We start from the raw sequence: 23,279 nt of genomic DNA, 5'->3' as shown, positions 1-23,279 counted from the left end.
GATGCGCTACATCGCTTGGAAGCGAGAAATCTCTGAAGGTATACCGTTACCTTAACGATAAGTTGCCTCAGTGGTCACCAGTGCTTTACATGAATATTGTTTCATCGTACATTTTTTTTAGATTTCAAACCATTAATTGATTTTGGAGATCATTTTTCATGTAGCAGAGGATTTTATTCTTTTAATTCCGTTTTCTCAATTAGTTTTTCGGTCTTTTCTTGTAAGTCAAACTCGAAGCATAGAGAATTATGCACCATTGTACTGAATGTTCTGAAGAAAACAATTTTTCGTTCACAGCAAGATGAAAGAAGAAGGTTACGTTGATCTTGCGTTGAACAAATGCGCAGTTCTTTCTTATGTTCGCGATCATACTTTTCTCTCATGATGGGCAAACTACGGGGGGGGGGGGGGGGGGCGGCGTGGGGCGTGGGGTGGGGGTTGGAGATCCAGGGGCATGCTTCCCCGGTTAATTTTGATATTAACTCCTCTCAAATGACGAGAAATGCATTTTAAATTAATCAGTGAATTTCCTAACTACTATACTGTTACCTAATAGAAATTGATATAACTATATTCTCTCCGATCTTTCAATTCACCATTATACAATGATATTTCCTTTACTGACACCAACTTTAAAAATAAACCAGGAATTCAAACTAATTAACTTCCACTCATGCATTCAACACAACGATGCATAAATGGTGCATCAATCAGAATGAAAATAAAGCAAAAAAAAGTACCAAGATTTCTCTTTCTGTTATCGTTACGGTCGGCAAATTCGTTAGCAATATCTACAAGAGAAAGTCTCGCCGTTCGTTCTTTATGACCGTTTAATATTTTCAGGTCGCCTAATCGCTCTTGTGTCATTGTGGAGCGAAGCCATATTTTCGATCTTTGGCCGGGCATTGGAAAACGATCTTTCACCAGATAATAATTTAAAAGCTTATATAATAAGGCGCAAATATCTATATAAATATATTCAAATGCTCCATCCTAATAAAAAAATAAAAAAGGAAACTTATTGCTAAAATTAAGAAATAGTCTAAGTTAAAAAGATGAGCCTTCAGCTTTCTCTTAAAAGTATCAATAGAAGTGGATTCCCTGATAAGTCTCGGCAGAGCATTATATAACTTAGGTGCGGCGAACACAAAGGCCCTTTCACCAAGAGTAGCCTTCGGCTTAATGTTCGGATAACTAAGCAAGGTGCTGTCGTTAGAACTTCTTTTAAAAGTTATATCTGGACACAGGCTTAGAAATAATTAAACAGCTTAAATGTGAAGGTGCTAGGCCCCTAAAAAATCTTAAAAACAATCAACAGAATTTTAAATTCAATCCTAAACTTTACAGGCAACCAATGTAAGTCCACTAATAAAGGAGTAATGTGACAATATTTACTTTCATTACATATCAATCTAGCACACATGTTCTTCACACGTTATTGTTTTAGATGCACTTGTTGCCGGATTTTCCAATAAAGTTTGCATACTGAAATAACTTCGTTTATCATTTTTCTTTCTGGGGTAGGCAACTCTTTGATTTTAACTACGATGTCGTCTAAGCATAAAAAAATCACCTTCCTTCAGTAGCACTTTCAAAATTTCAAGCTGGGCAGTTAACATTCCAACATCGACATCGTCGGCGTAAGATATGTCCATGAACTGTAGCTCTCTGGAGTTATCCTGCGAGTTGAGGGCCTTAACTAAAAGGAACTCCATCTTTGCATATGCAGCAAAGCTCGGTTGCTCAAAACGCTGCTCCATAGCATTGACCTTTTAGTCAATAGCTTCAAAGTATATCTGCCTTTATTAAATTCTCAGCCTCGGATATTGCATTTCTAGCGTTCTGATTGGTTCACTAAATCTCGGTTATCAGCTCATATACCGTAGTTTGACCTTATATGGAAAACGAAAGCCCCAGGTGTCACTAAGCCAATTTTTTTTTCGGCGGGAAGCAAAAGTTTCTTCGGAAAAATGTAGAAAAAAAAAAAAAGAAAAAGAAAGAAATACCAAACAATGCCATCTCAATATAACAACAATAAAAGCCACAAAGTTCGGTATGACACTATTTAATGGTACGTATCTCTGAAGTTTCTTTAAAATCTTCAAAATTGCAAGATTTTACGATTTTTTAGATCACATAACAACAACAATAACAACCGGTTACCTTCAAAAATTTCAGGATGGCTTGCAAATCCTGGCGGTAAGAAGTTGAAGCCAATCGAAGAAATTTCTCAGGAAGAGCTTCATGCCTGCCTTTATGTTTTTACGAATTTACGAGGACTTCAGATGGTTCATCTATGAAACCCGTACGAGCGGCGGCCATAATGTTCGTTTCCGTCGCTCGGCGCCACTCAGCAAAACATTTGCACTAACGTGCACAGCTCTTACGCTTCTGAAATAAGCTTGAAGTTTAAAAACTTGCACTGAATGCTTGTCTCAGTGAGGTTGTACCTCGTACACTTGGACGTGCCTGAAGTGTTTTAAATCGTCCGCGAGGAATTCAGTTCAGCATGATAAAAGCCGTCCTTGCCCTGATCTCTTCCCTCGCTCGGCACCACACAGCAGAACATTTGCTCAAATGTGCACAACTATTACGCTTCTCGATGAGCTGGAACTTCAAAAGCACTTGAGTGCTAGACCCAGAAAGGTTATAATTCGTACATTTAAACGTTTCTTGAATTTTAGATGTCCGACTGTGTCCAATTTTCTTCGCTTTCGATTTTTCATTCAACTCCGTTTGCAAAGCGCTGCGCGTGTCATGTGATCATTAGGTTTCGCGCGCTTTGGTCGGAGGTTGCCTTAACATCCGGTCGTTTAAATTTGAAAGAAATTTTTTCTTAAAATATAAAAATTCGGTAAACTTCAACAGCAATGTCCAAACGCGGAGAATTTAATAAAACAATTATTCCATTCGCGCTTGTTGGATATGAGATTAGTTATAGCCAACTCGACGCTTCGCGCCTCGTTGGCTATTTACCATCTCATATCCAACGCGCGCTCATGGAATAATTGTTAAGTAATAGTCATATGTCGTCGCAGGATTTGCTGGTTCTCCAGTACCAATTTCAATCCTCCTAGGAGCGTGTTCTCCTTGGCAAAATTGGCCCTGTCATGGAGGAGTAAAATCATAAAATGTTTTGAAGCTTGCATCACTACGCATTTTCTGCAGGAACTCTTTGGTAAGATGAGCGACTCGTTTACCACTAATAGCTGACATCCTTGTTTGCTGTAAGGTTTTCGATAAATTATCTGTGTGAGAAAACAGGCGCTGCCCCAAATTCAGCCCAAAGAAGAAGTCGAAAGTGTTCATTTGCGCTTGGCTCCCAATAATCCGTTCACGTAAGTCGGACTGGAGTTTCCCATCAAGGGAAATTATCCACTCCTGAAGAAGAGCTGCGTAATTGACCAGGATTCGCTGAAAACAGCTCGCGCGCACTGTCCATCTAGTGGGACAAAGACCTATTATGCCCTTGGCTGCAGATTCTGGTTCTTTAAGGTTTTCTTTTATTTGTCCCAGTAGATTTTCCCGCTTTGGTGAAAACTTTATGAGGGTAACGACTTCTTTTGCAGTGTCCATAGTGTCTGATAGCAACTTTCAATTTTTTGTAGTGTCCTTCACACTTTAGACTTAGGGAATGTCCATGACAGTGAGTAGGATAAGCCTCGCCACACCAGTTCTGTGGCCAGGCATGTTGCTGGCTCTTTCATAGCATTGTCCACTACATTTCGCTTATGGTAACTGTAGTTTCAGCAGCGCATCTTTTACAGCTGCAACTATTGTCTCCGCACCGATGTCCACCCATCGAATGCAGATAGTTAATTGTTCCTTGTTACTGATTTCTGTGTATTCTTCACATATGATAGAGAAGAAGCCACCACAAATTTCTGACCTAAAACCACGGATGACATAATTTACCATAATGGCAATAATTTCATTTTGAATCTCGTGTGAGGTGCATTTATCTTCTTTTTTGTCTAACCATTTTAAAAGCAGAGGCCGGTCTTTTCCTCTTAGTTTTAGCAACTGAATAAAGTTTGATTCGTCATCAGTGTCACCCTGCATGGCCAGTCCTTGCCGGGCAAAATATTGCAAACATTCTATAACTTTGATAAAACAGATACGGTTTTTTTTCGCTGCTACGTTGGACATTTCCAATACATTTCCGCTAGTTGTGGGAAAGTTCATTTGGTACTCAATGGCCAATTTGTGGCAGTCAGATAGTTGATACGCCTTAAATCGGGTCAAAGTCTTTTTCCAGTTTGAAAACCCTTCAGAAATAAAGGCCAATTGCTTATTTCTGGCAGCGCGCACATTTAATTTTGCATTTTGTTGCACACAAATAAAACAGAACACAAAATCGTTTTGCTCGTTATAGTGAAGCCAACGAAATTCTAAAAACCACTTTGATTGAAATGAACGATTCTGTTAGCCACAAATCTTCTTTGGAAACCTGAAACTTTGCAGCAATAAGGTTGCCCAGCTAAGCTCAGAGAATAAAGCCCTTTAAACACACAAGAAAAAGTTAATAAAAGAGGAGCAACAAGTGAAGGCGAGCGAAGCCGATGTGAGAATAAAGGGTGACTCCGGCCGAAGATTACCGGAAGGTGAGAGCGACTGGAAATACTGCTGTAACAAACCTCCCAGTAGTGTAAAACTCGAAAACGAAAAGCAGAGCAATTAAGTGCTGGTCGTCCGCTTTCTTCTTGAAATAGTCACAGACGATCTCATCGAATCCAAGATTTCAAATGTTATTCGGAACAACCTTGTATAGCAAAATCAACGACTTGTTATCTTGAAAGGCTTAGCGTTCTATAGCTACGCAAGCGCAAGCGGAAGCATAAGACCTCTTTTTCAGCCATATTAATACGTGGCGGAAATGCTTGCTACGCTTCTATAGAAATCTTTATTTTGCTGTTGTTGTAGCTATTGTTTTAGGCCTTTGGGATTATGCTCCTCCCCTGCCACAATGAAAGCCGTAACCAGCTTTTGAGACACGTTAATTAAAGGGGGTATTCAATAATTTTCCTCTAAAAAGAATAAGGAAAACCAAGCTATGCGAAAAGTAAAGAAAAAAAAAGCAAAAAGGAAAAGAAAGGTAAAGCTGTATAGCTTTCATTTGAATAGTCACACTCAAGATTTGAAAGCACTTGCAAGCGATCCTATGTGACGTTCATTTAGATTTTTGTTTACTGATTTCTTTTTTCTTCTCAGTCCCTACAGAAGCACTTGAACGCCAATCAAGGAACTCCTCCATTCTCAGTTTATCAAGCTTTGAAAACTTCAACCTACCAACCACAGAGCATAAGAAGATAAATCCTGAGGCCAAGAAGGAAACTTTTCAAAACTGGCTCTCAGAGGACGCAGCAAATAACATTTTCAAAGACGAGCCTAATCAGTGCGCCAATCAGTGATGAGCCTGTCTTTATCCCCTTTATGGGATACACCCAATGAGCATTCTCGTTACTATATTCTTTCGCATTCGTGATAATAGTAGAAATGACAGGCCTGCACGGCTCACTGCGTTATGTGGTGTACATTTTTATGAACGCTACCTTCATATTTTTGCCTTAACCAGGGGGTCCTTAAGAGATTGTCCTCTCTTGTAGGATATAATTGGTGGGTTTTTGAATATGCTTTTAAGCAAAGGTTGATTTTGTATGAACTTCCAGTTTTGCATCAATATATTTTTAAGGTTACGCACCGATGGGTGGTATGTCGTAACAAAAGGCAAGATTTGTTTACGAGTTTTTTTCTTTTGCTGTAGAGCCGACTGTCTTCCGGCGAAGTTGACTTCTGCTAAATTCTCTGTATCATCGGAGATTTTTAAACGTTGTTTCAGAAGAATTTGTTCTCAGTAGTCTGAGTGTTTCGCCTTTCATAAAACCTCTTTTCATACCCAAGGGATAGCTCGAGATAAAATGTGCATACTGAAAGGTTTAGTAGGCTTGTAATGCGTACGGATGTCAAGGATCGATTCATTTCTGAAACGTTCTCCTTTAAAAATTATTGTGTCGAGAAAACTTGTCTCGTTCTCAGAAATTTCGGCCGTAAGTTTAATAGTAGGATGAAATTTGTTAGCTTGTTCAATGAACAGGTTAATATCCTTTTTGTCACTATCCCACAGTGAGAAAATGTCATCAATAAAACGTTTCCATTCTATCGGTTTTGTTTTGCTTTGACTTTGACATTTTTGTTTCAATATTGGCCATAGAGATGTTTGCAAATGCAACGGCCATTTTTGTACCCATTGCAGTTCCATGGGTCTGAAGGTAATTTTTTCCAACAAATTGGAATGAATTTTCCTGAAGGATAAGTTTAAGCATTTCTTTGAGGTAGTGTGACGGTATTGGAGGCTTATTTTTGTAGATGCCTCGTATGCTTTGCATACTGTTGTAATTCCCTCCTCCTGTGGTATGCAGTAATAGCCCACGTATAAGAACCTGAATTTTTCAAATTAGCCTAAATAGGTTCTATACAAATGGTACTTACGGCAAATTTAGGCTACCAAGGTTCTTAAAATAGGTTCTTATATTTTCATATAAATATCATCTCATAATACATTATAATTGCAAACACAAAAGACATACAACATGGTACTTAAACTTGAAAGAAAAAAAAGTTATGTCAAGTTACTTTTAAATAGATGATGATCTTAATGCAACAATTTCTACCTATACACTTTCACAGCAACCCCACTGATAAGAACCTAACTTAAAATTTAGTCTAAATAGGTTCTTATGTGGAGGGGGCTTAAAATGAAAATTTTAGCCTAACAGGTTCTTAAAACCCAGGTTCTTATACGCGGGCTATTATTGTAGTTGTATACAAGCTTGTTACATCCATTGATACTAAGACAGTATCTTGAGAGACCTTTGTCTTTTCTATGAAGTTAACGAAATCCGTTGCATCTTTTAGATACGATTTCTGTTTTTGTGCGATGGCCCGAAGTAATTTGTCCGAAATTATCGGTCTTCCGACCGGATTTGATTTGTGGATCTTACCAAGGGTGTAAAATATTGGTGTTCTTGGCGGATCTCGCGTTTGAGAAAACCATTTCTTTGTCATGTCATCAATGAAGTTATTTTGACGCAGTTGTGCGACAATCTCGTGAACTCTTTGTGATGTTTCCACCATCATGGGATTTTGGAGAGGTTTATAATGTTCTCTGTTGTCGAGTTGAATTTGAGCCTCTTGTATTTATCACATTTATTCATGATGACAGTTGTTGTGCCTTTGTCTGCTTTTTTTTAGAACGATGTTAGCGTTCTTTTTCAGCTCTGTGAGAGCTTTATATTCGTTGTGTGACAGGTTTTTAGGTTTGATTGGTTTAATCTCTGCGAATTGGATTTTCACGCTTTCCAAGTACATGTAGCTTTCTAGGGCAACTGATTTTTAAACCGGTGGCTTCCAGTCTGATTTGACGTGGAATGGATGCGGTTCTTTATTTTCTTTGTGAAATATGTATTTCAGGCGCATACGGCTTGCGAAATGTTCGAAGTCTAACAAGAGTTTACGTCTAATGTTATTCTCGTCTGTTACCGATTTCGGGACAAATTTGAGCCCTTTAAAAATAAAGCTGACTTGGTTGTCGCTAAGTTGTTGGTTTGAAAAATTCTTTATGAATTTCTCGTTGTTTTCTCTTTGTGTCTCAATCCGTTTTTTGCCATTTTTTTTTCTGCGCTCTTTGCGCTTGTAATTTCTTTTGTGCCCTTTTTTATTATTTTTTCGCTGGTAAATCCGTTAGAGAAATTGAGTCTCAACTTTCATCTGACCTAGATAGTCTAATTAGTTGGTTCCGTTCCAATTTCTTGATGCTTAATGTTTCTAAAACTAAAATAATGCTAATAGGCACCCACCAGCGGCTTTACACAGTTGACAGTTTCTCGGTCACGGCAGACAACACCAGTTTAGAAAGGGTGGATACTTTTAATTACCTTGGTGTCCTTATAGATCAAACGTTGTCTTGGAAAGAGCATATCAGCTTTATGGGGAAAAAGATCTCTTCCAGATTAGCCATATTGCGCCGCGCTCGGAAGGTATTATCAAAATCCTCATGTCTTACATTATATAACACGATGGTGCTGCCCTTATTCGACTATTGCGCGGTCGTCTGGGATAGCTGTGGCCTGGGTAGTAAATCATACTTAGACAAGCTTAATCGCCGTGCTGCATGTATAATCGAGGGCCGTCCTGTCGGGTCGGACGAACTGCTTACCGTATTCAGTTGGCCCAATCTGCAAGCACGCCGAGACTACCTTGAATGTGTCCTCGTCTATAAATGTATCCACGGAATGGCGCCTGCATACCTGCTGACGGAATTTAAGCATGCTCACCAAATCCACGCCTATTACACCAGGCATCGTGACCAGTTACGACTGCCCCAAGCTAAAACAACCAAGTACCAGGGAAGCTTCAGGATTAATGGTGCGCGTGCTTACACAATTCTTTGCCGCGTAATATAAAATCAGCAACTGACTTTAGTATGTTCAAATCCCTGGCAAAACGCCACTTTAAGCGCTTCTGTACGGAATCCCGTTAATAACAGTGTGTCTCTATGTATTTTATTAGTGTGCTATTTTGTATTGATTTTCTTTTATTTGTTTATTTCCTTTTTAATCAGGACTCTGTTTAAACTAGCTATGCTAAACCAGACTTCCTGTATAAATAAATAAATAAATAAATAAATAAATAAATAAATAAATAAATAAATAAATAAATAAATAAATAAATAAACAACAACCCCCGTTGTGGTGGTTAGGTTTTCAGGGATAATACTATTATACTTTTCAGCTTTTTTATTGTTTGCAGAATTCTGCAACACATGTGTGTACCATACTTCTTTGAGCTCGTTGAATCCTTGCTGCAGTTTATCTACCTTATCTACATCGTGGTCTACAATGTTTACTGTGTTCGCCGAGTGCGACTGTTCTCGCATCGATCTATTTACATCAGTGCTAGCATTTATGCTAGTATTTTTTGAGAGCTTAGCCTTTTTAAATTTGTTCTCTTGGCTGTTTAGGTGTCTTTTGTGGTACTATAGGAGGGCGCTGACGAAGCCTTGTTCTGCTTCTTCTTTGATTCGCCTTATATCTTTCACAAATGTCTTACCCGGCGGGATATTAGCCCTGCCGAGTATTGGAAAGATTTAGGACACGTCTTGTCCTTCATATGTCCTTCATTTAGCGGTGCATGGCAAGATGGTGGACGTAGTGGCCGCCATTTTGGATTTCATTCAATACAATATCCTGTGAAGAAGGCATCCTCAAAGGATCATACATCTTAAAAATAACGTTTTAACTTTGTAAGGAACTTGTAAATAGAGTAACTAATCTGTTTTTGTTAGTTTTCAGTTGCTGTAAATGGAATGTAAGACCAACGGTTGAAAACGCCCGTTATTTTAGCTTGTTTCATAACCTGCTTTAGTTTTCACTGTTTTACCTACTGTTTGTAGTTGCTTTACTATAAAACTCAAGTACACTGTAGTTTCATCATTAAATTTAATCAACCACTAAAGCACCGTATCGCTATTTGAATCTTAAGGCATGCTTGCTCATGTCATTTGCACGGAAAAGTGGGTAGGAATAGGAAGATGCCTATGGTACGCCTTTGAATCCCGCGTTATGAATTATAAATTGTAGCGGCCGGCATTCAATCTAGACTAAGTACAACTACACTTTCCAATTGAAGGTTTGCACTTCATGCTAATGAAAGGATGAGGACAATAAATGTGTCCGATTGTGTGAATTGGCTGATTAGATTTAAGAACGATTTCCTGCGACGTCCTGGCGAAATTCTTGGCCATCACAGCCGTTCGAAGGTGTTCCTCTCTGCCTTCGTCAGTTGTCAGATCAAAGAATTCGCTACCCTGCTGTCGCAATGCATTGGTATCAAATTCGGCAATCCTCAATCCAGTCTGACCCTGAGCCTGAGCCTGACCCTGTACTGTCTGGCCACGTCCAAAGAAGCTGAGGTTGATATATACTGCGATTGGTATCCTCGTCTGCTGCCGCAGTTGAGGTGGGACAGCCGCTTCCTCAACATGAATTTCTACTCCTGCAGCAGGCTCTTCTATTGCAGCAATAGGTGCCTGATCTGCAACACCAATTACCACAAAGTATTGGATATCTCCTGGGACAGCATTTATCGCAAATGACAATGGTTTGGACGTGGGACAATATTTAATGGCTGGATTTCCTGGTGAACAGTATATTTGATCTCCCACACACTTGTAGTACTGAAGTGCAAGTCAAAAAGTTGCACTTCGTGGCGCAAATCTGACCCTTCCATCGTGCGCTCCCTTGTGGGTTGGATCTGGGACGTTTCTATTTGTTAACCACATTCTTGCCCTGCCTTTGTCTCTTATTTTTCATCTGCATCCTGGTAACATCTTCCGCTTCCTCATGGCCCGAAGCAAACTGACCTTAAGGGATCTTGAAACAAAATAATGCAGGCTACCTTCTAAACTTCATTTTTCCTACTGAGTCAGTGTAGGCACAGCCGCGCACTAAAGCCTTGATAAAACGGCGCATGGTAGTCAATGATAGTTTAAACTTGCGCGTTCGTTTGGCCACCAACTATCATGCGCTATCATCGACTATCATCAATTATTATTCGCTTTGAGCATGGTCAAATCCTTCCTGATAGTTGATAATAGTTTTCTCGTTTGACCACGCGCCTGATAGTTGATGATAGTTCTTCGGTCAGCTGTTTACTCCACCAGCGCTCTCAAGATTAATTTTCAGTTAGTTCGTCCAACAAGTGAAGGAAAGCGAAGTAGGCAGACGCTTTCTTTCGCCGCAAAAAAAATCATCAATGCGATGTTTCCTTTTTAATTAACGCGCCATTCGGCAGATGCCTGAAGCAAGCGAATTTTTTTTGTAGCTGCTTACGTTGCTAACGTAGCTCTGATAGTTGAATAAGTAATGTAAAAATAACAAATAGGACTTAAAATTATTTTTCTCTTATTTATATACGTTTTCCTAGATCCATATTGGAATGAAATTCTTTGCCCCAGAGATTGTAAATTCTATGTCATTGCAAAGTTTTGAACTATGTTAACAAATGATTTTTAATAAGTTATGTAAAGCTAGTAAGATCTAATGTTATTTTTGTCATATTTATATACGTTTTTATTTTTCTTTCTTTTCTATTATCAAGTTACTTATTATGTAATCTATTTTAAGAAAAGTTGGTGTAATGTCAAACGACTTTACCGAATTAAAGGCTATATGTCATAGGGTTTTTGACCTCTTTGTTTAAAAATGGTGAAATAACACCTTCACATAGCTAGAAATTAATTCTAGAACAACGAGAGGAAAGAATTCAACTCAATTCTTCAAAGGAACAACTCGTGATCTGTTCTAGCGCGTTTTGGACCAACTGTCCAATCGAAGAAAAGCAGGACAGTTTGTTTGAGCCAGCCAAATCTGAGAAAACAATTGATGACAATAAAAATATAGAAAATAATTAAAATATTCTTAATATTTGTTGGATAACATTTATTATTGATCAACAATAATAAATTAATAATATTATTAAAGTAATACTATTAATGCATAACTAATTGTTAATCCTTAATTTGTTATAATTATTAACTAATTAAATTATTAGTATAAGTATTAATTAAATTAATATTATAATTCTTCACACAAGTTCAGGCTTCAGGAGTTACCATCGTTTATTGCGACAATACTGTTTCGTATGGTCCGAAGTTATAGGACCACTCATCAGGCAATTTTTAAAATTTTAAAATTTTTAAATTTTTAAATCATTATTATTAATTAATATTATTATCCAAAGAGGCGAGGATAACATTTTGACCAAGAAAGTAAGTATATTACGTATATTCATGCGGAAAATTTACTTCAAGAGAACCTTCAGGGCTTCTTGGAAAAACAAGAATCCTTTAAATAAGCTGAGCCTGCGCGAGCAGAATGCGGTACTTGCTTAAAGAGCAGCAAAAACTTCTGTTTGATGCGGAATTGTACGTAGCAACCAGATCATGCATGTGAATAATTCAAACTTTGAGGCACACTCCTTTGCATAATCAGAATGACTTAACTCAAGTAAGTGGAAGGTTCTTCTTGAACCTATACCAAAACACACCCAATAACAAATATCAACTGATTAACTTTCACCTTGTATAGCTTAAATTCATAAACAGTATTATTTGAAGTCCGGGGATGCTTGAAATTTTTTATTCGCTCGCATATTTTTAACTTTTCATCCTTCAGCATTTGTATCCGTTTTAGGATAGATATTTGTACAGAGCAGGAACCATAATCAGGGATGGAGACCGTAACGAGATGCCATTCTGACTTGTGGGCTTGTCCCCACGTGTTCTACCAAAAAATCTATTTTTAGACAAAATTGCCCCATACGCGTGCAACGCGCACGCGTGTAAATGGTCAGGATTGCGCCTGCAGAAATTAAAAATTTTTCCACCCGTTCAAAATTGCGTCCAATTTTTACAATTTTGCTAGGGAATATATCCTTGGTGCCCACATTTAAGGACTTAGACTCTCACAACGAAAAGGTAACAATTGAAATAAGACGCAAAAAGTTTTAAAAAAGAATATTCATCACATGACTCTCACAGTAAAGTCAAAAAGGCGCCAAAACGGTGGCGCTGCGTGAATGAATGAAAAAAGCTTACACTTTACAGACATGTACTCAGACACGCAACATTAGTGAATTGTTTTTTAGCTGGTTTCTGCCACTTTTGCGAGTATAATATGGTCCAAACTGTAGCCGAAAAATGTCTAAAGTTCAGTTATTTGTTGTTGGGGAAAGGCTAAACAGTTATGGAAAGTTACGATGCTGAAAAGTTGTTACGCAGTTTTCGCAACCTCCATATTGAGCTCTGTCAGCTTTCACTGTTTTCTTGCTCATGATGAACTGGAAAAAGGCTCTTTTCTGCTTGGAATCAAGTTCCGTTGCCATGCAAAGGAAGAAGCAAAACAACAACCGGCTATGCGGATAGACTTCTAATCAGGAAAAAAATAACGTTAAAAAATTATTTCAGCTTTATATCTTCTCACATTCGTAAAACCACAGCCGGTTTCTTAGCTATAAACAAAGCTTATTACTGATGCCAGGATAAAAAAAAAATTGGAGGATGCATTTGACTGTGACCGACACCGAGTGGAAAAATTTGGATTGCTTTCAGAGCTTTAGTCAAGATACGTACTTCAAAATAAGGAAAAAAAATCTCTTCTGCCATTTAAGCTTTAATATTTGTTTTCACTCCCGCGGACATGCATGAAAACTTGTCTTTTGTCTGCTAGTAGTTTTGAAGTTTCACCTCTTCAGTTCTTATGTTAGGCGGAGGCATTTTGCGAATTATTAGCTTGTTTTGATGTTAAATTTGCTAGTTTGATGATGAGGAAATTTACCCTGCGAAGTTGAAAAAAAAAAAGACTTTGAAAACAGATAAGAAAGTGTACACGATGACCATGGGAATCAACAACTAATAAACGAATGAACATTTATCTCAAATCTTACGTGTAACACTTCTTGAAAGCAGTAAGCTAACAGCCGTCACAAGAAGCATTAAGCTTTTCGGCAAAAAGAAGTAATCGAGAAATTCACTTCTGACTGATGCTGAAAAATTTGACACTGATCTGTGAAAGAAATCTACTCAATTTTATCTTATTCGATGGTTTTACATAATACGCGCGGATATTTTGCGAGTTGCGTAGTATTTTTCCGAGCCCCGTAGGGGCGAGGAAAACTACGAGCAATGAGCAAAATGTCCGTGAGTATTATATGTAAAACCATCGAATAAGAGATTTATTATTCCACTACAAAAAGATTTTGTTATTTTGGCTTCTCTATTTTGGTAAGAGTTTTGAAATACACCCGGCATTATCTGTCCATCGGTATATGGCGCTACGAATGACGTAAACAACACAGAAAGCCAGTTAAATGTCTTTAATTTGATTGGATAAAATGAAAAGATAAATGACAAGTGATTGGCATGCTAAAAACTTGTTTTTGAGCTCGCATCGTTTCAAAAACTATTCTTCCATTGAAAGCCACGTTTTACAATTGTAATTCCAAAATATTCAAGAGAGTCTCAAAATCAGGGAAACGTCGTCAACTTATAGTGACAAATCAAGTTCCGATAAATCAGAATAACAAAAGATCTTTACAATTCATCATTACTATCTACAAGGGGCAAGATTCTCTTGAATTTCTTCTGTGGAACTGTGGCATGGACGGCAGCGGAGCCAGCATCGGCAGTGGTAAAGGTAAACTGGCAGTTATTAAAGACAGCTCCAGTGAACAAATGTTTGCCTTCACCTTCATCTCGCTGTGGATCAGCTCTTGGCGTCAGTATTTGGCTTTCAGCGACAGATTTATTACGTGCATCACATACCTCGATGAAGCTGCTGAGTTTCAAGGACATGTCCTTCTGCTGATCTGTGGACGTACTGGAATAGCTGTCTAAAGACTTGAGGTTTCTTTGTCCAGCAAGTGCAATGATGTTTAAAGACTCCACATTATCCTTTCTGAGCGTTGAAATCATCGTCCTACGGACCGAATGGTTGGTGTGCCTGCCTGTCAACCTGGCGGCCTCGCTCATGGATTTCATAAATGAACCGAGCGAATTTTTTCCCAGAGGCTGTTTCTTGGACCAGATATTTAACAAATCGACGGCAGTTTTCTATGGTCTATACTCTTATAGACCATAAAATGACGTCAAAAATGTTCAAAACTCAAGTGGAACCACGAGCCGCAGGCGAGTGGTTTCACTGCCAAGTTTTGGACATTTTATGGCGTCATTTTATGGTCTATAAGAGTATAGACCATAGAAAACTGCCGTCGATTTGTTTTTTACAATAACATGGAAAAAGTACGAGCGGAATTGGCTATTTTTTTCGTTGAGAAAGCGCGCGCGTTACATCTGACGTCATTTTTATTGTCTGTACTCTTATAGACAATAGCTACGAGCCAATCAGCACGCGGGAATTTGGACAGTTATTGTAAAATAGATGATGGCTTAACAATGGACGCCAGATAAAATGGGGAATCTGCAGCAGCCATTTCAGGCGGTCGTCTTGCCAGATATTCTTTAAAGATGCTCACAGGACAACGTGATCCGCCAGTAGCGTACATTTTGGGGTTGAACGTGCAGTCAGGGACAAATTCGTGTTCTCCAGTACGAGTCTTGCTTCCACGCTCAGTTATCCACTCGACATAATCTCTTCCTTGGGGGCCGTCTTCGCATTTTATTTGGAAGTCTCCAAACCTTACTCGGTGATGTTCGTCACGAGCTCTCCAACCAAAAAACAGGGTGTTGTTAAACCATACTGTACGTAAAAGGCTTTGTGGTGTGTGGTATCCTAATTGTTTCTCGTCCCACAGCTTCTGAATCTGATTTTCGCTCAGTCAGAGAGCTTTGCTTGGCTTTTGAAGATAGAGCTTCTCTGACCTTCGTGAATTGTCTGTCTGTGAGTATACTGTAATGTTTTTCTTTTGCCCTTAAGAAGCGGTCGAAACATCGTAACATAGACGTCAACGTATCAGGTTCATATTCGTCCCCGTTCGTCTTACGTACGTTTAAAAAAAAGTGAGCCAAAACTTTGTCCAGTTCTTTTTCTGGTATGTTTTCAATAGTTCTTGTTTCGTTGACAGTTTTTGCCCATCGGTAAAACACATAAAGGTCACTTTGCATCTTTTTAGTTGTGTTTTTGTTTCTGTTCTCAGCAATAAAATTGTCAATGTCTTCGTCGTTCAGTTGTCCGCTTTCTGTTTGTTCTGTTTGCTCAGTAATTGTAGCAACACCACCTGTTTCAGTAGTTTCTGTTTGTTCAGTTAAATAGTCTGTTTCTGTTAAGAGCGCGTGCACACAAAAATCGAACATTGTGCGGCAAACTTTCAAATTTTGAAAATAGCTGAAACTTTGGCTATTAGTAGTCCATATTGAGTTATTCATTGCTGTGTGGTTCATTTGTGAAATAACTTTTTGATTCGGCAGAAAATGACGAGGATTGATTTCATAGCCAGACACGAGAAAATTCGGGTTGAAAAATCAGTCATTTTGAAGCAACCCACTTGCCCTACTGATAAAGCTAGAAGACTTCTATTGTTATCAGCTTGTTCTACAACCTTTTCAGGTTTTATCTTTTAATTCTCATCAAGATCAATTGCGGTTGTAATACTGAGACCGACCAGAGAAAAAGGGACCCGTTACTCTATAGAAATCGCTTGCTAAATTGAAAACATAATTTATCCCACTACCTTTATTAAAAATCAAATGAAACTGTAAGAGTGAAGTAAGGAGGAAAGGGGCTTTTAACTAGAATTAAAAATTTTCTGGGGAAACTTAATCGTGCTCTGTGGAAGAGCGCTCAAAATCTGACAAAATCGCAAAATCAAACCGAGATTGCGTGACGCACCGTGACAGATATTACAAACGTATTACGGGAAACATTCAGACCTAGCCGGATGAAAATACATTAATGGCCTTGTTACTGTTGCTGATTTTTATTATTCATCATTTTGTTTGATAAATAAAATGTTTAACCGCATATTTGTTTCATTCAAGCTTTCCCTCGCTCCCTCGCCAATTTTTACGTAGCCAGTAGTGCACATACTTGCCTCTTTACTTGGATGACTACGAGTTTCTTTACGAGTTAAAAAAAAACCGAATGCCGATGAGCACAAATTATAGAAAGCTGGCAAAACAGAGACTTCAAAATTTAAAGTCCCTAGTTTTTGTTTAATATTAGACTTGGAAATAATTATTTTGCTGCGGACTCTTGAAATTAACTATTTGAGCGTGTTGCTATACTAATAGCCAATTATAAATGAGTTCCACGCAAAAGTTATGGAATTTTCCGACGGAACTTTCTTACTCAGAGTGACTCGCTTTGTAAAGCTAGCTAGTTTTCTTGTATTGTGCAGCACTGCAATGGCGTTTTCGCAGTTTTCGTGCTCTTTTCAGAGTATAACTGAAACAGCCTGCTCGTATGATAGGTTAGATAAAAGCAGGAGTCTTGAAATAATAAGTTTATGCAATTGCTCAAAGAATTTTACGGATCATTGCTCTTACTGGTCATTTTCTGGAGTAAACACGGAGAGGGAACTGCTACTTGCTAGAGTGGGGGTTTTCAGCGAGAAAGAGACTTCAGCCCGGAAATTGGACACCATTTGCCCATATCACAGGCGTGAACTCGGGATTGGTTGGCGGCGTACCTCTACTAAGCCTGTGTACCCCAAATCCTATCCAAACATGGAATAAATAGAAAAGCAGATCAGGGTATTTCCAAAGTAGTATCCGAACGAATTGTTAAGACAACAGGAAAGTTTGTCCCAGTTGGACGCTCGAATAATTGCCCTCCTTTCGTGTGGAAATAAATCGCCCCGGCTATTGTTGGAGGAAATACGGCATTTATACACAACTAGCTGAAATTTTGTTGCCAACCAAAGATGTAACAAGTAGGCAATAATAGCATTTATTGTCATGATCAGATCTCATGCTAAATGAAACGAGTGAGTTAGTAGTTCTCAAAACCGAATAGAATAAAGACAAATTATCTCACACGCAACAAAGGATATCGATAAACTTCGAACGGACAGGATTGAGGGATCTGAGACAAGAACACCTCCCGATGTCTCGCGATGTCATAACTTTTTTTCCTGGTAGTTATGAATTTGTTTACACAAGGTACGAACGAAGTTTCATATAATACGGGAAAACCATTACATTTCCAAAAGAGAATGCTGTTGTTTTTGAACAGCATTAATATCGAGTTCGGGCTTAAATTAAAATATCCGTTAAACATAATTGTAACCTCTGTCACGATCTGTCACGCAATCTCTTATTTGCCTGTATTTCAGTGGTTTTTAGCGCTCTGTTATAGACAACGATTTAATTTCCCCAAAACAAACGTTACATCAATTAAGAGCCCATTTCTTCCTAACTGTACTCTTGAAATTTTACCTCATTCGTGATAAAGGTAGTATGGTAAATAATCTTTTAAATTTAGCTCGTCATTTCCATCAGAGTAACAGTGGGATTTCGTTTAGGTCCCTCTCCATATCATGGTTTTTTCACACTTCATAGAAATAATAAAATCAAATCGGGAAGAGTTGTAGAACAAGCTGATAATAAGTGGATGTCTTCTCGCTCTACAGTTAAGGCGAGCGGCTTGCTTAAAAACCGTTAATTTTCAAGTCGAAATTTCTCGTGACTAGCACCGAAATTTATTGTAGCCATTTTCTGCCAAAACAAAAAGTTATTTAACAAATTAATTACATTGCGATAAATAACTCAATGTGGACTACTGATAGCCAAAGTTTGAGCGATATTGAGTTTTTAAACTTTTGCCGCTATTTTCCGATTTTGTTTGATTCTTGTGGGCATTCGCTTAAAAGAGTTCGTCATCTAAAAATTCAAGTCCAAAGGACCCAAACAAGTCAAAGTTGGGTTCGTCAAGTCCGGCCATTGTTGCTCCTTTTCCTGCCTTTTCCGTCCGTATTCGCTCTGTTGTAAAACGGTCAAACCGGGACACTACAGTGTATTACGGTCTCATATTTTGGGCGTTCTCTTGACCTTATTTGGAGAAATGACATAATAGAGGAATAATAAACTGAATTATTTGGAACCTTTCGCTCGGAAATGTCTAACATTTTTAACCATTAACAGTTTTACAGGCACTCGGCATTCCGCAAGAACTATGTCCGGCTTATTACGTAAACCCATAAACTCGTAAAATGACAGTTTACAAAATTTGGTGGAAGCGCCAAATATTCATGCCAGTGAGCGCATAGAAATCGCTTGAGACGATGGCCTTAAATTTTCTCACCACCAATTTAAAATAAATGGTTGAAACTGGCTTCTTAAATAAAATTGTCCATAGATATCAGCATTGCTGAGAATATTTATATATTTTACTGTTGTTTTCTACTCAGCCAGGAGAATTTTCTAGAGTTGTCCCCAATGCTTTAGTTTACAGCTGTAGTTTAGTAAGGTTAGACGTCGAAACTTAGACATGTCCAGGGTAATAAAACGTTATCAGTTTGACATTCAAAGTATTTCAAAATTATGTAATGTTGTCGAAACCGAACTGGACTTTCTCTTCCATTGTAGTAGCCCCACGCAAATTTGCGTGTATCTGCGCGGGTTTATGACGTGAAGGGTGGCGCAACGTTTTCTAAAAATAGGTTTTTTTGGTACAACACACGGGGACACGAGGGCCCCACGCTTACGGTCTCCATCCCTGATTATGACTTACAATCATATTTTTGCTAAAAACAAAAAAATTGCCGAGCGAAGGAAGAGATCAGGGCAAGGACGGCTTTTTTCATGCTGAATTGAATTCCTCGCGGACGATTTAAAACACTTCAGGCAAGTCCAAGTGTACGAGGTACAACCTCACTGAGACAAGCATTCAGTGCAAGTTTTTAAACTTCAAGCTTATTGGAGAAGCGTAAGAGCTGTGCAGATTAGTGCAAATGTTTTGCTGAGTGGCGCCGAGCGACGGAAACGAACATTATGGCCGCCGCTCGTACGGATTTCATAGATGAACCATCTGAAGTCCTCGTACATTCGTAAAAACATAAAGACAGGCATGAAGCTCTTCCTGAGAAATTTCTTCGATTGGCTTTAACCTCTTACCGCCAGGATTTGCAAACCATCCTGAAATTTTTGAAGATAACCGGTTGTTATTGTTGTTGTTATGTGATCTAAAAAATCGTAAAATCTTGCAATTTTGAAAATTTTAAAGGAAACTTCAGAGACACGTACCATTAAGTAGTGTCATACCGAACTTTGTGGCTTTTATTGTTGTTATATTGAGATGGCATTGTTTGTGGTATTTCTTTCTTTTCCTTTTAACATTTTTGCGAAGAAACTTTTGATTCCCGCCGAAAAAAAAATTTAGCTTAGCGACACCTGGGGCTTTCGTTTTCCATATAAGGTCAAACTACGGTATATGAGCTGATAACCGAGATTTAGTGAACCAATCAGAACGCTAGAAATGCAATATCCGAGGCTGAGAATTTAATAAATACTCTTTAGTTGCTAATGTATACAGCTTTTTCCTGTTTCTTAACGGAAGAACCGTTGGTAAACGAGAATGCCTTGATTTAAAACAGATCGCTTACAACCTGATAAAATTTGTTTAGCCACTAGTAAAGCCACTTTTCTTCTAAATGGTTTTCTTACAATGGTATACAAAAGACTCACCTTGTTCAGCAGACAGGCTCAGTAAAACGGTAATTGTGGCAAGCAGGACAAACATCAGTTTGGGTATCATCTTGTTCCAACTGAAAGAACGGCATAACTGAGAAATTCACAATTCAACAAGCCACTGTCCCTTGTTAATCGTAAGATATGCCAAACTTCATGCACCTGCATTGTTGTCGAAATAGAGATGAGAATCTCTTGACGTTCTTTAATAACTAATTTTATAAAAACAGGCTCGCAGGCAGGCTGTTTAAACTACAAACAGCACGCCGCTGAAAGTTTCATTTTAACTCGATAGATTATTGGAACAGTTTAAATTGTTATTTGTTAAGATGTTTGTTTGTCCGAAAAACTATGTGTTTTCAGGTTTGAAAGTCATAGAGTGGTGCTCAAAACACTGCAAGACATATATCTTAAGATTTTTATTGCATGAATCCATTTTTACGCCTTACTGCGTAGGATCATTTTAAGAACACATTAAAAGTTTGGATTTTCCTTTAGATGTATTTAAAGCATTTTAGTACAACAGTAACTATTCTTCGAGATACAATTCCGCAGCTCGTGCCCGCCTCGTACACAACAGCACGTGATCACGATCAGGGGCAGGTGACAAAGAATCAACCAATCACTGTGCTCGTTTTGTCAAGTGAAAGTCTAGACATATAACAATTTCGAACGTCTGTGTTAAGTATGGGCAGCAAATTTTTACGTTTGCAGTGATCCCTTCAGGCTTATCTTTTAAATTGTTAAATTTTCGCTTACGATCTTTTAAATTTCTATTTAAATATTTTCAACGCTTTGAGCCTCGGCAAATGCATAGGAAGAATCGTTATAATTATAGGAAGTGTAAACGTCTGGATGCCAAGAACCTGAGTAAACGATGATTGGGCGGCAAACTGTAGCCAACCTCGCGAAGACTAAACCGTAACAACTAATCACTAATTTCTAATGAAATCCCTAAATCCTAATGTTCACTTAGAAAAATCATATCACTAAACCTCTAAAAATGAATCAAATTATAAAACCGTAAAATTACTTTTGGACTATAAACCGTGAGCCATGAAAAACTGCTTATCCAGCTGCCATCGTCGAGTTCACACAGAGTCCTTCATGTGGGATATGTTAGCACAGTGCGCATGAAACAGTTGAGCGAAATGATGACAAGGCACTCAACTATGCAGCGTTTTGAGCACCACCCTATGACTTTCAAACCTGAAAACACATAGTTTTTCGGAAAAAAACAAACATCTTAACAAAAACAATTTAAACTTTTCAAACAATCTATCGAGATAAAATGAAACTTTCAGCGGCGTGTTGTTTCTAGTTTAAACAGCCTGCCTGCGAGCCTGTTTTAATAAAATTAGTTATTGAAGAATGGCAAGAGATTCTCATCTCTATTTAGACAGCAATGCAGGTGCATAAAGTGTGGCATATCTTACGATTAACAAGGGAAAGTATTTAAGTGGCTTGCTGAATTGTGAATTTTTCAGTTATTCTGTTCCTTCAGTTGGAGCAAGATGATACCCAAACTGATGTTCGCCCTGCTTGCCGCAGTTTTCGTTTTACTGTGCCTGTCTTCTGACAAAGGTAAGTCTCGTTTTTCATCGTTAAAAATCCATTCACTACAAACGTATATCTATATATCAAAATATAAACCCTTTTTCATTACAGTTACCATACAGGTACATGTCACAAAGTCACGGATGTACCTCTGTTTAAATATCTGTCCTAAACCAGATAAAAATACTGAAAATAAAAGAACGATAAAAACCTTTACAGGCATTCTAGCAGTCCAAGTAAAATTGGTCGTGAATCATCGAGAAAACGTACTCCAGTGAAAGCAGGATTTGTTTGTTTAATAAACATATTTGGTGAAAGCTAAAGCAATTGATTTTCTGTTATTTGGTGTGTTTTGGGAAAGGTTCAAAGAGAACATTTCAGTTCTGCGGTTACTTCGTTGAGTTGTGAGGCCATTGGGATTTAGGAAAGTATGGTATTTCAAAGGTTGAATCCTTTACATCAATAATCTGGTGACTACCAATCCCACCTGATCCAGCTCGCTTTTGTGTGCAAGAACGGACGTTTTTGCCTCTCTTAAAATAAGTGCCACATTGTGCTCGCGTAGGCTAAGCGGTTTAAAGGAGTTTTGTTGTGTGTAAATAGTGCTTAAGGTTTTATTGGAGCAATGTTCTTTTGCATCATTCACTCGTTAAGTGTAAATTTGTTTTCCTTATACAAAATGCTTCCCCCACCCCACACATTTCTGTTCTGAGTCCACCCCAAGAGGGTCCGTCTGTAAAGAATTCAAATCGGTTAACTACGTGGAGGTAACGCTCAAGTACAGTTCATATTTCTTTTATTTATTTCTCTGCTCGTTTGGGGGCGGTATCCTGAAATTCAACAATCTCATTGGATTTTGCAGCGGGGAGAATTTTTCTCTAAATTGACCACAGTCACGGTAATTAGAATCCTCGGTAAACCTTGAAATAAAATCATTTTAATCCGATCTGACGCTACGAAACGTTGGATTTTTTCTCTTGAAATGGAACTTTTCGCTTAGTAGACGTTGTAAAATGCAGAAATGGAATAAAAGGCCTGGCTAGAGGTAAATATTCACGTAATTTTGTTGACAAAGCTTTACTGGTTTGCTGCTTTGCAAGATATTGTTTTTCTTACACTGCAAGCCGTTTTAACGTAATAGTGTTAACTGCAGAGCAATATTTTGAGATCAATTTTTCAGTCGATGTTCGTTATTTCGCTTGCAATTGGACTGTTATTTTTGAATCTCGTCCCATTTTGCTTCATTTAAGAAAATTTTCCTCTCAACTTAAATAATCAATCAAAGACCTTGCAACACTTTGTATCGTTGGCATAATCTACTGACAAGTTCTTCTCGCACGCGCTCTGGGGACGAGATTGGTGATTTAAAGGGAGGGGTTCACGGTTCTGCGCATGTCAATAAATCAAAATACTTTTTCGCCTTTTGCTCGCTGTGACCCAAGCCTGTTTAATTTAATTCGTTGTTTATGAACCTTTTGGAAGGGAATAGGTAACTCGGGTTTTAATTTTTTCATATGATTGC

General features: G+C 38.3%; 1 protein-coding gene and 1 pseudogene across 1 annotated transcript in view; one reads left to right on the top strand and one right to left on the bottom strand.

Annotated features, from left to right (window-relative positions):
• Positions 1-660: 660 nt before the first annotated feature.
• Positions 661-4,190, bottom strand: LOC146467080 (zinc finger MYM-type protein 1-like; annotated as a pseudogene).
• Positions 4,191-21,681: 17,491 nt separating this feature from the next.
• LOC146467079 (uncharacterized) overlaps positions 21,682-23,279 on the top strand; it is a 2,792-nt gene continuing 1,194 nt past the window's right edge. Inside the window, exon 1 of the mRNA XM_085126364.1 lies at positions 21,682-21,784. Coding sequence (XP_084982490.1) covers positions 21,715-21,784 — 70 coding nt within the window. The 5' untranslated portion in view covers positions 21,682-21,714. The remainder of the gene's footprint in view (positions 21,785-23,279) is intronic.

This window comes from Pavona decussata, unplaced genomic scaffold (assembly GCF_977016875.1).
Source record: "Pavona decussata unplaced genomic scaffold, jaPavDecu1.1 SCAFFOLD_138, whole genome shotgun sequence".
NCBI classification, from domain to species: Eukaryota; Metazoa; Cnidaria; class Anthozoa; order Scleractinia; family Agariciidae; genus Pavona; species Pavona decussata.
The sequence above is the reverse complement of the archived record's forward strand: the minus strand, read 5'-3'. Positions and strand labels throughout refer to the sequence as shown.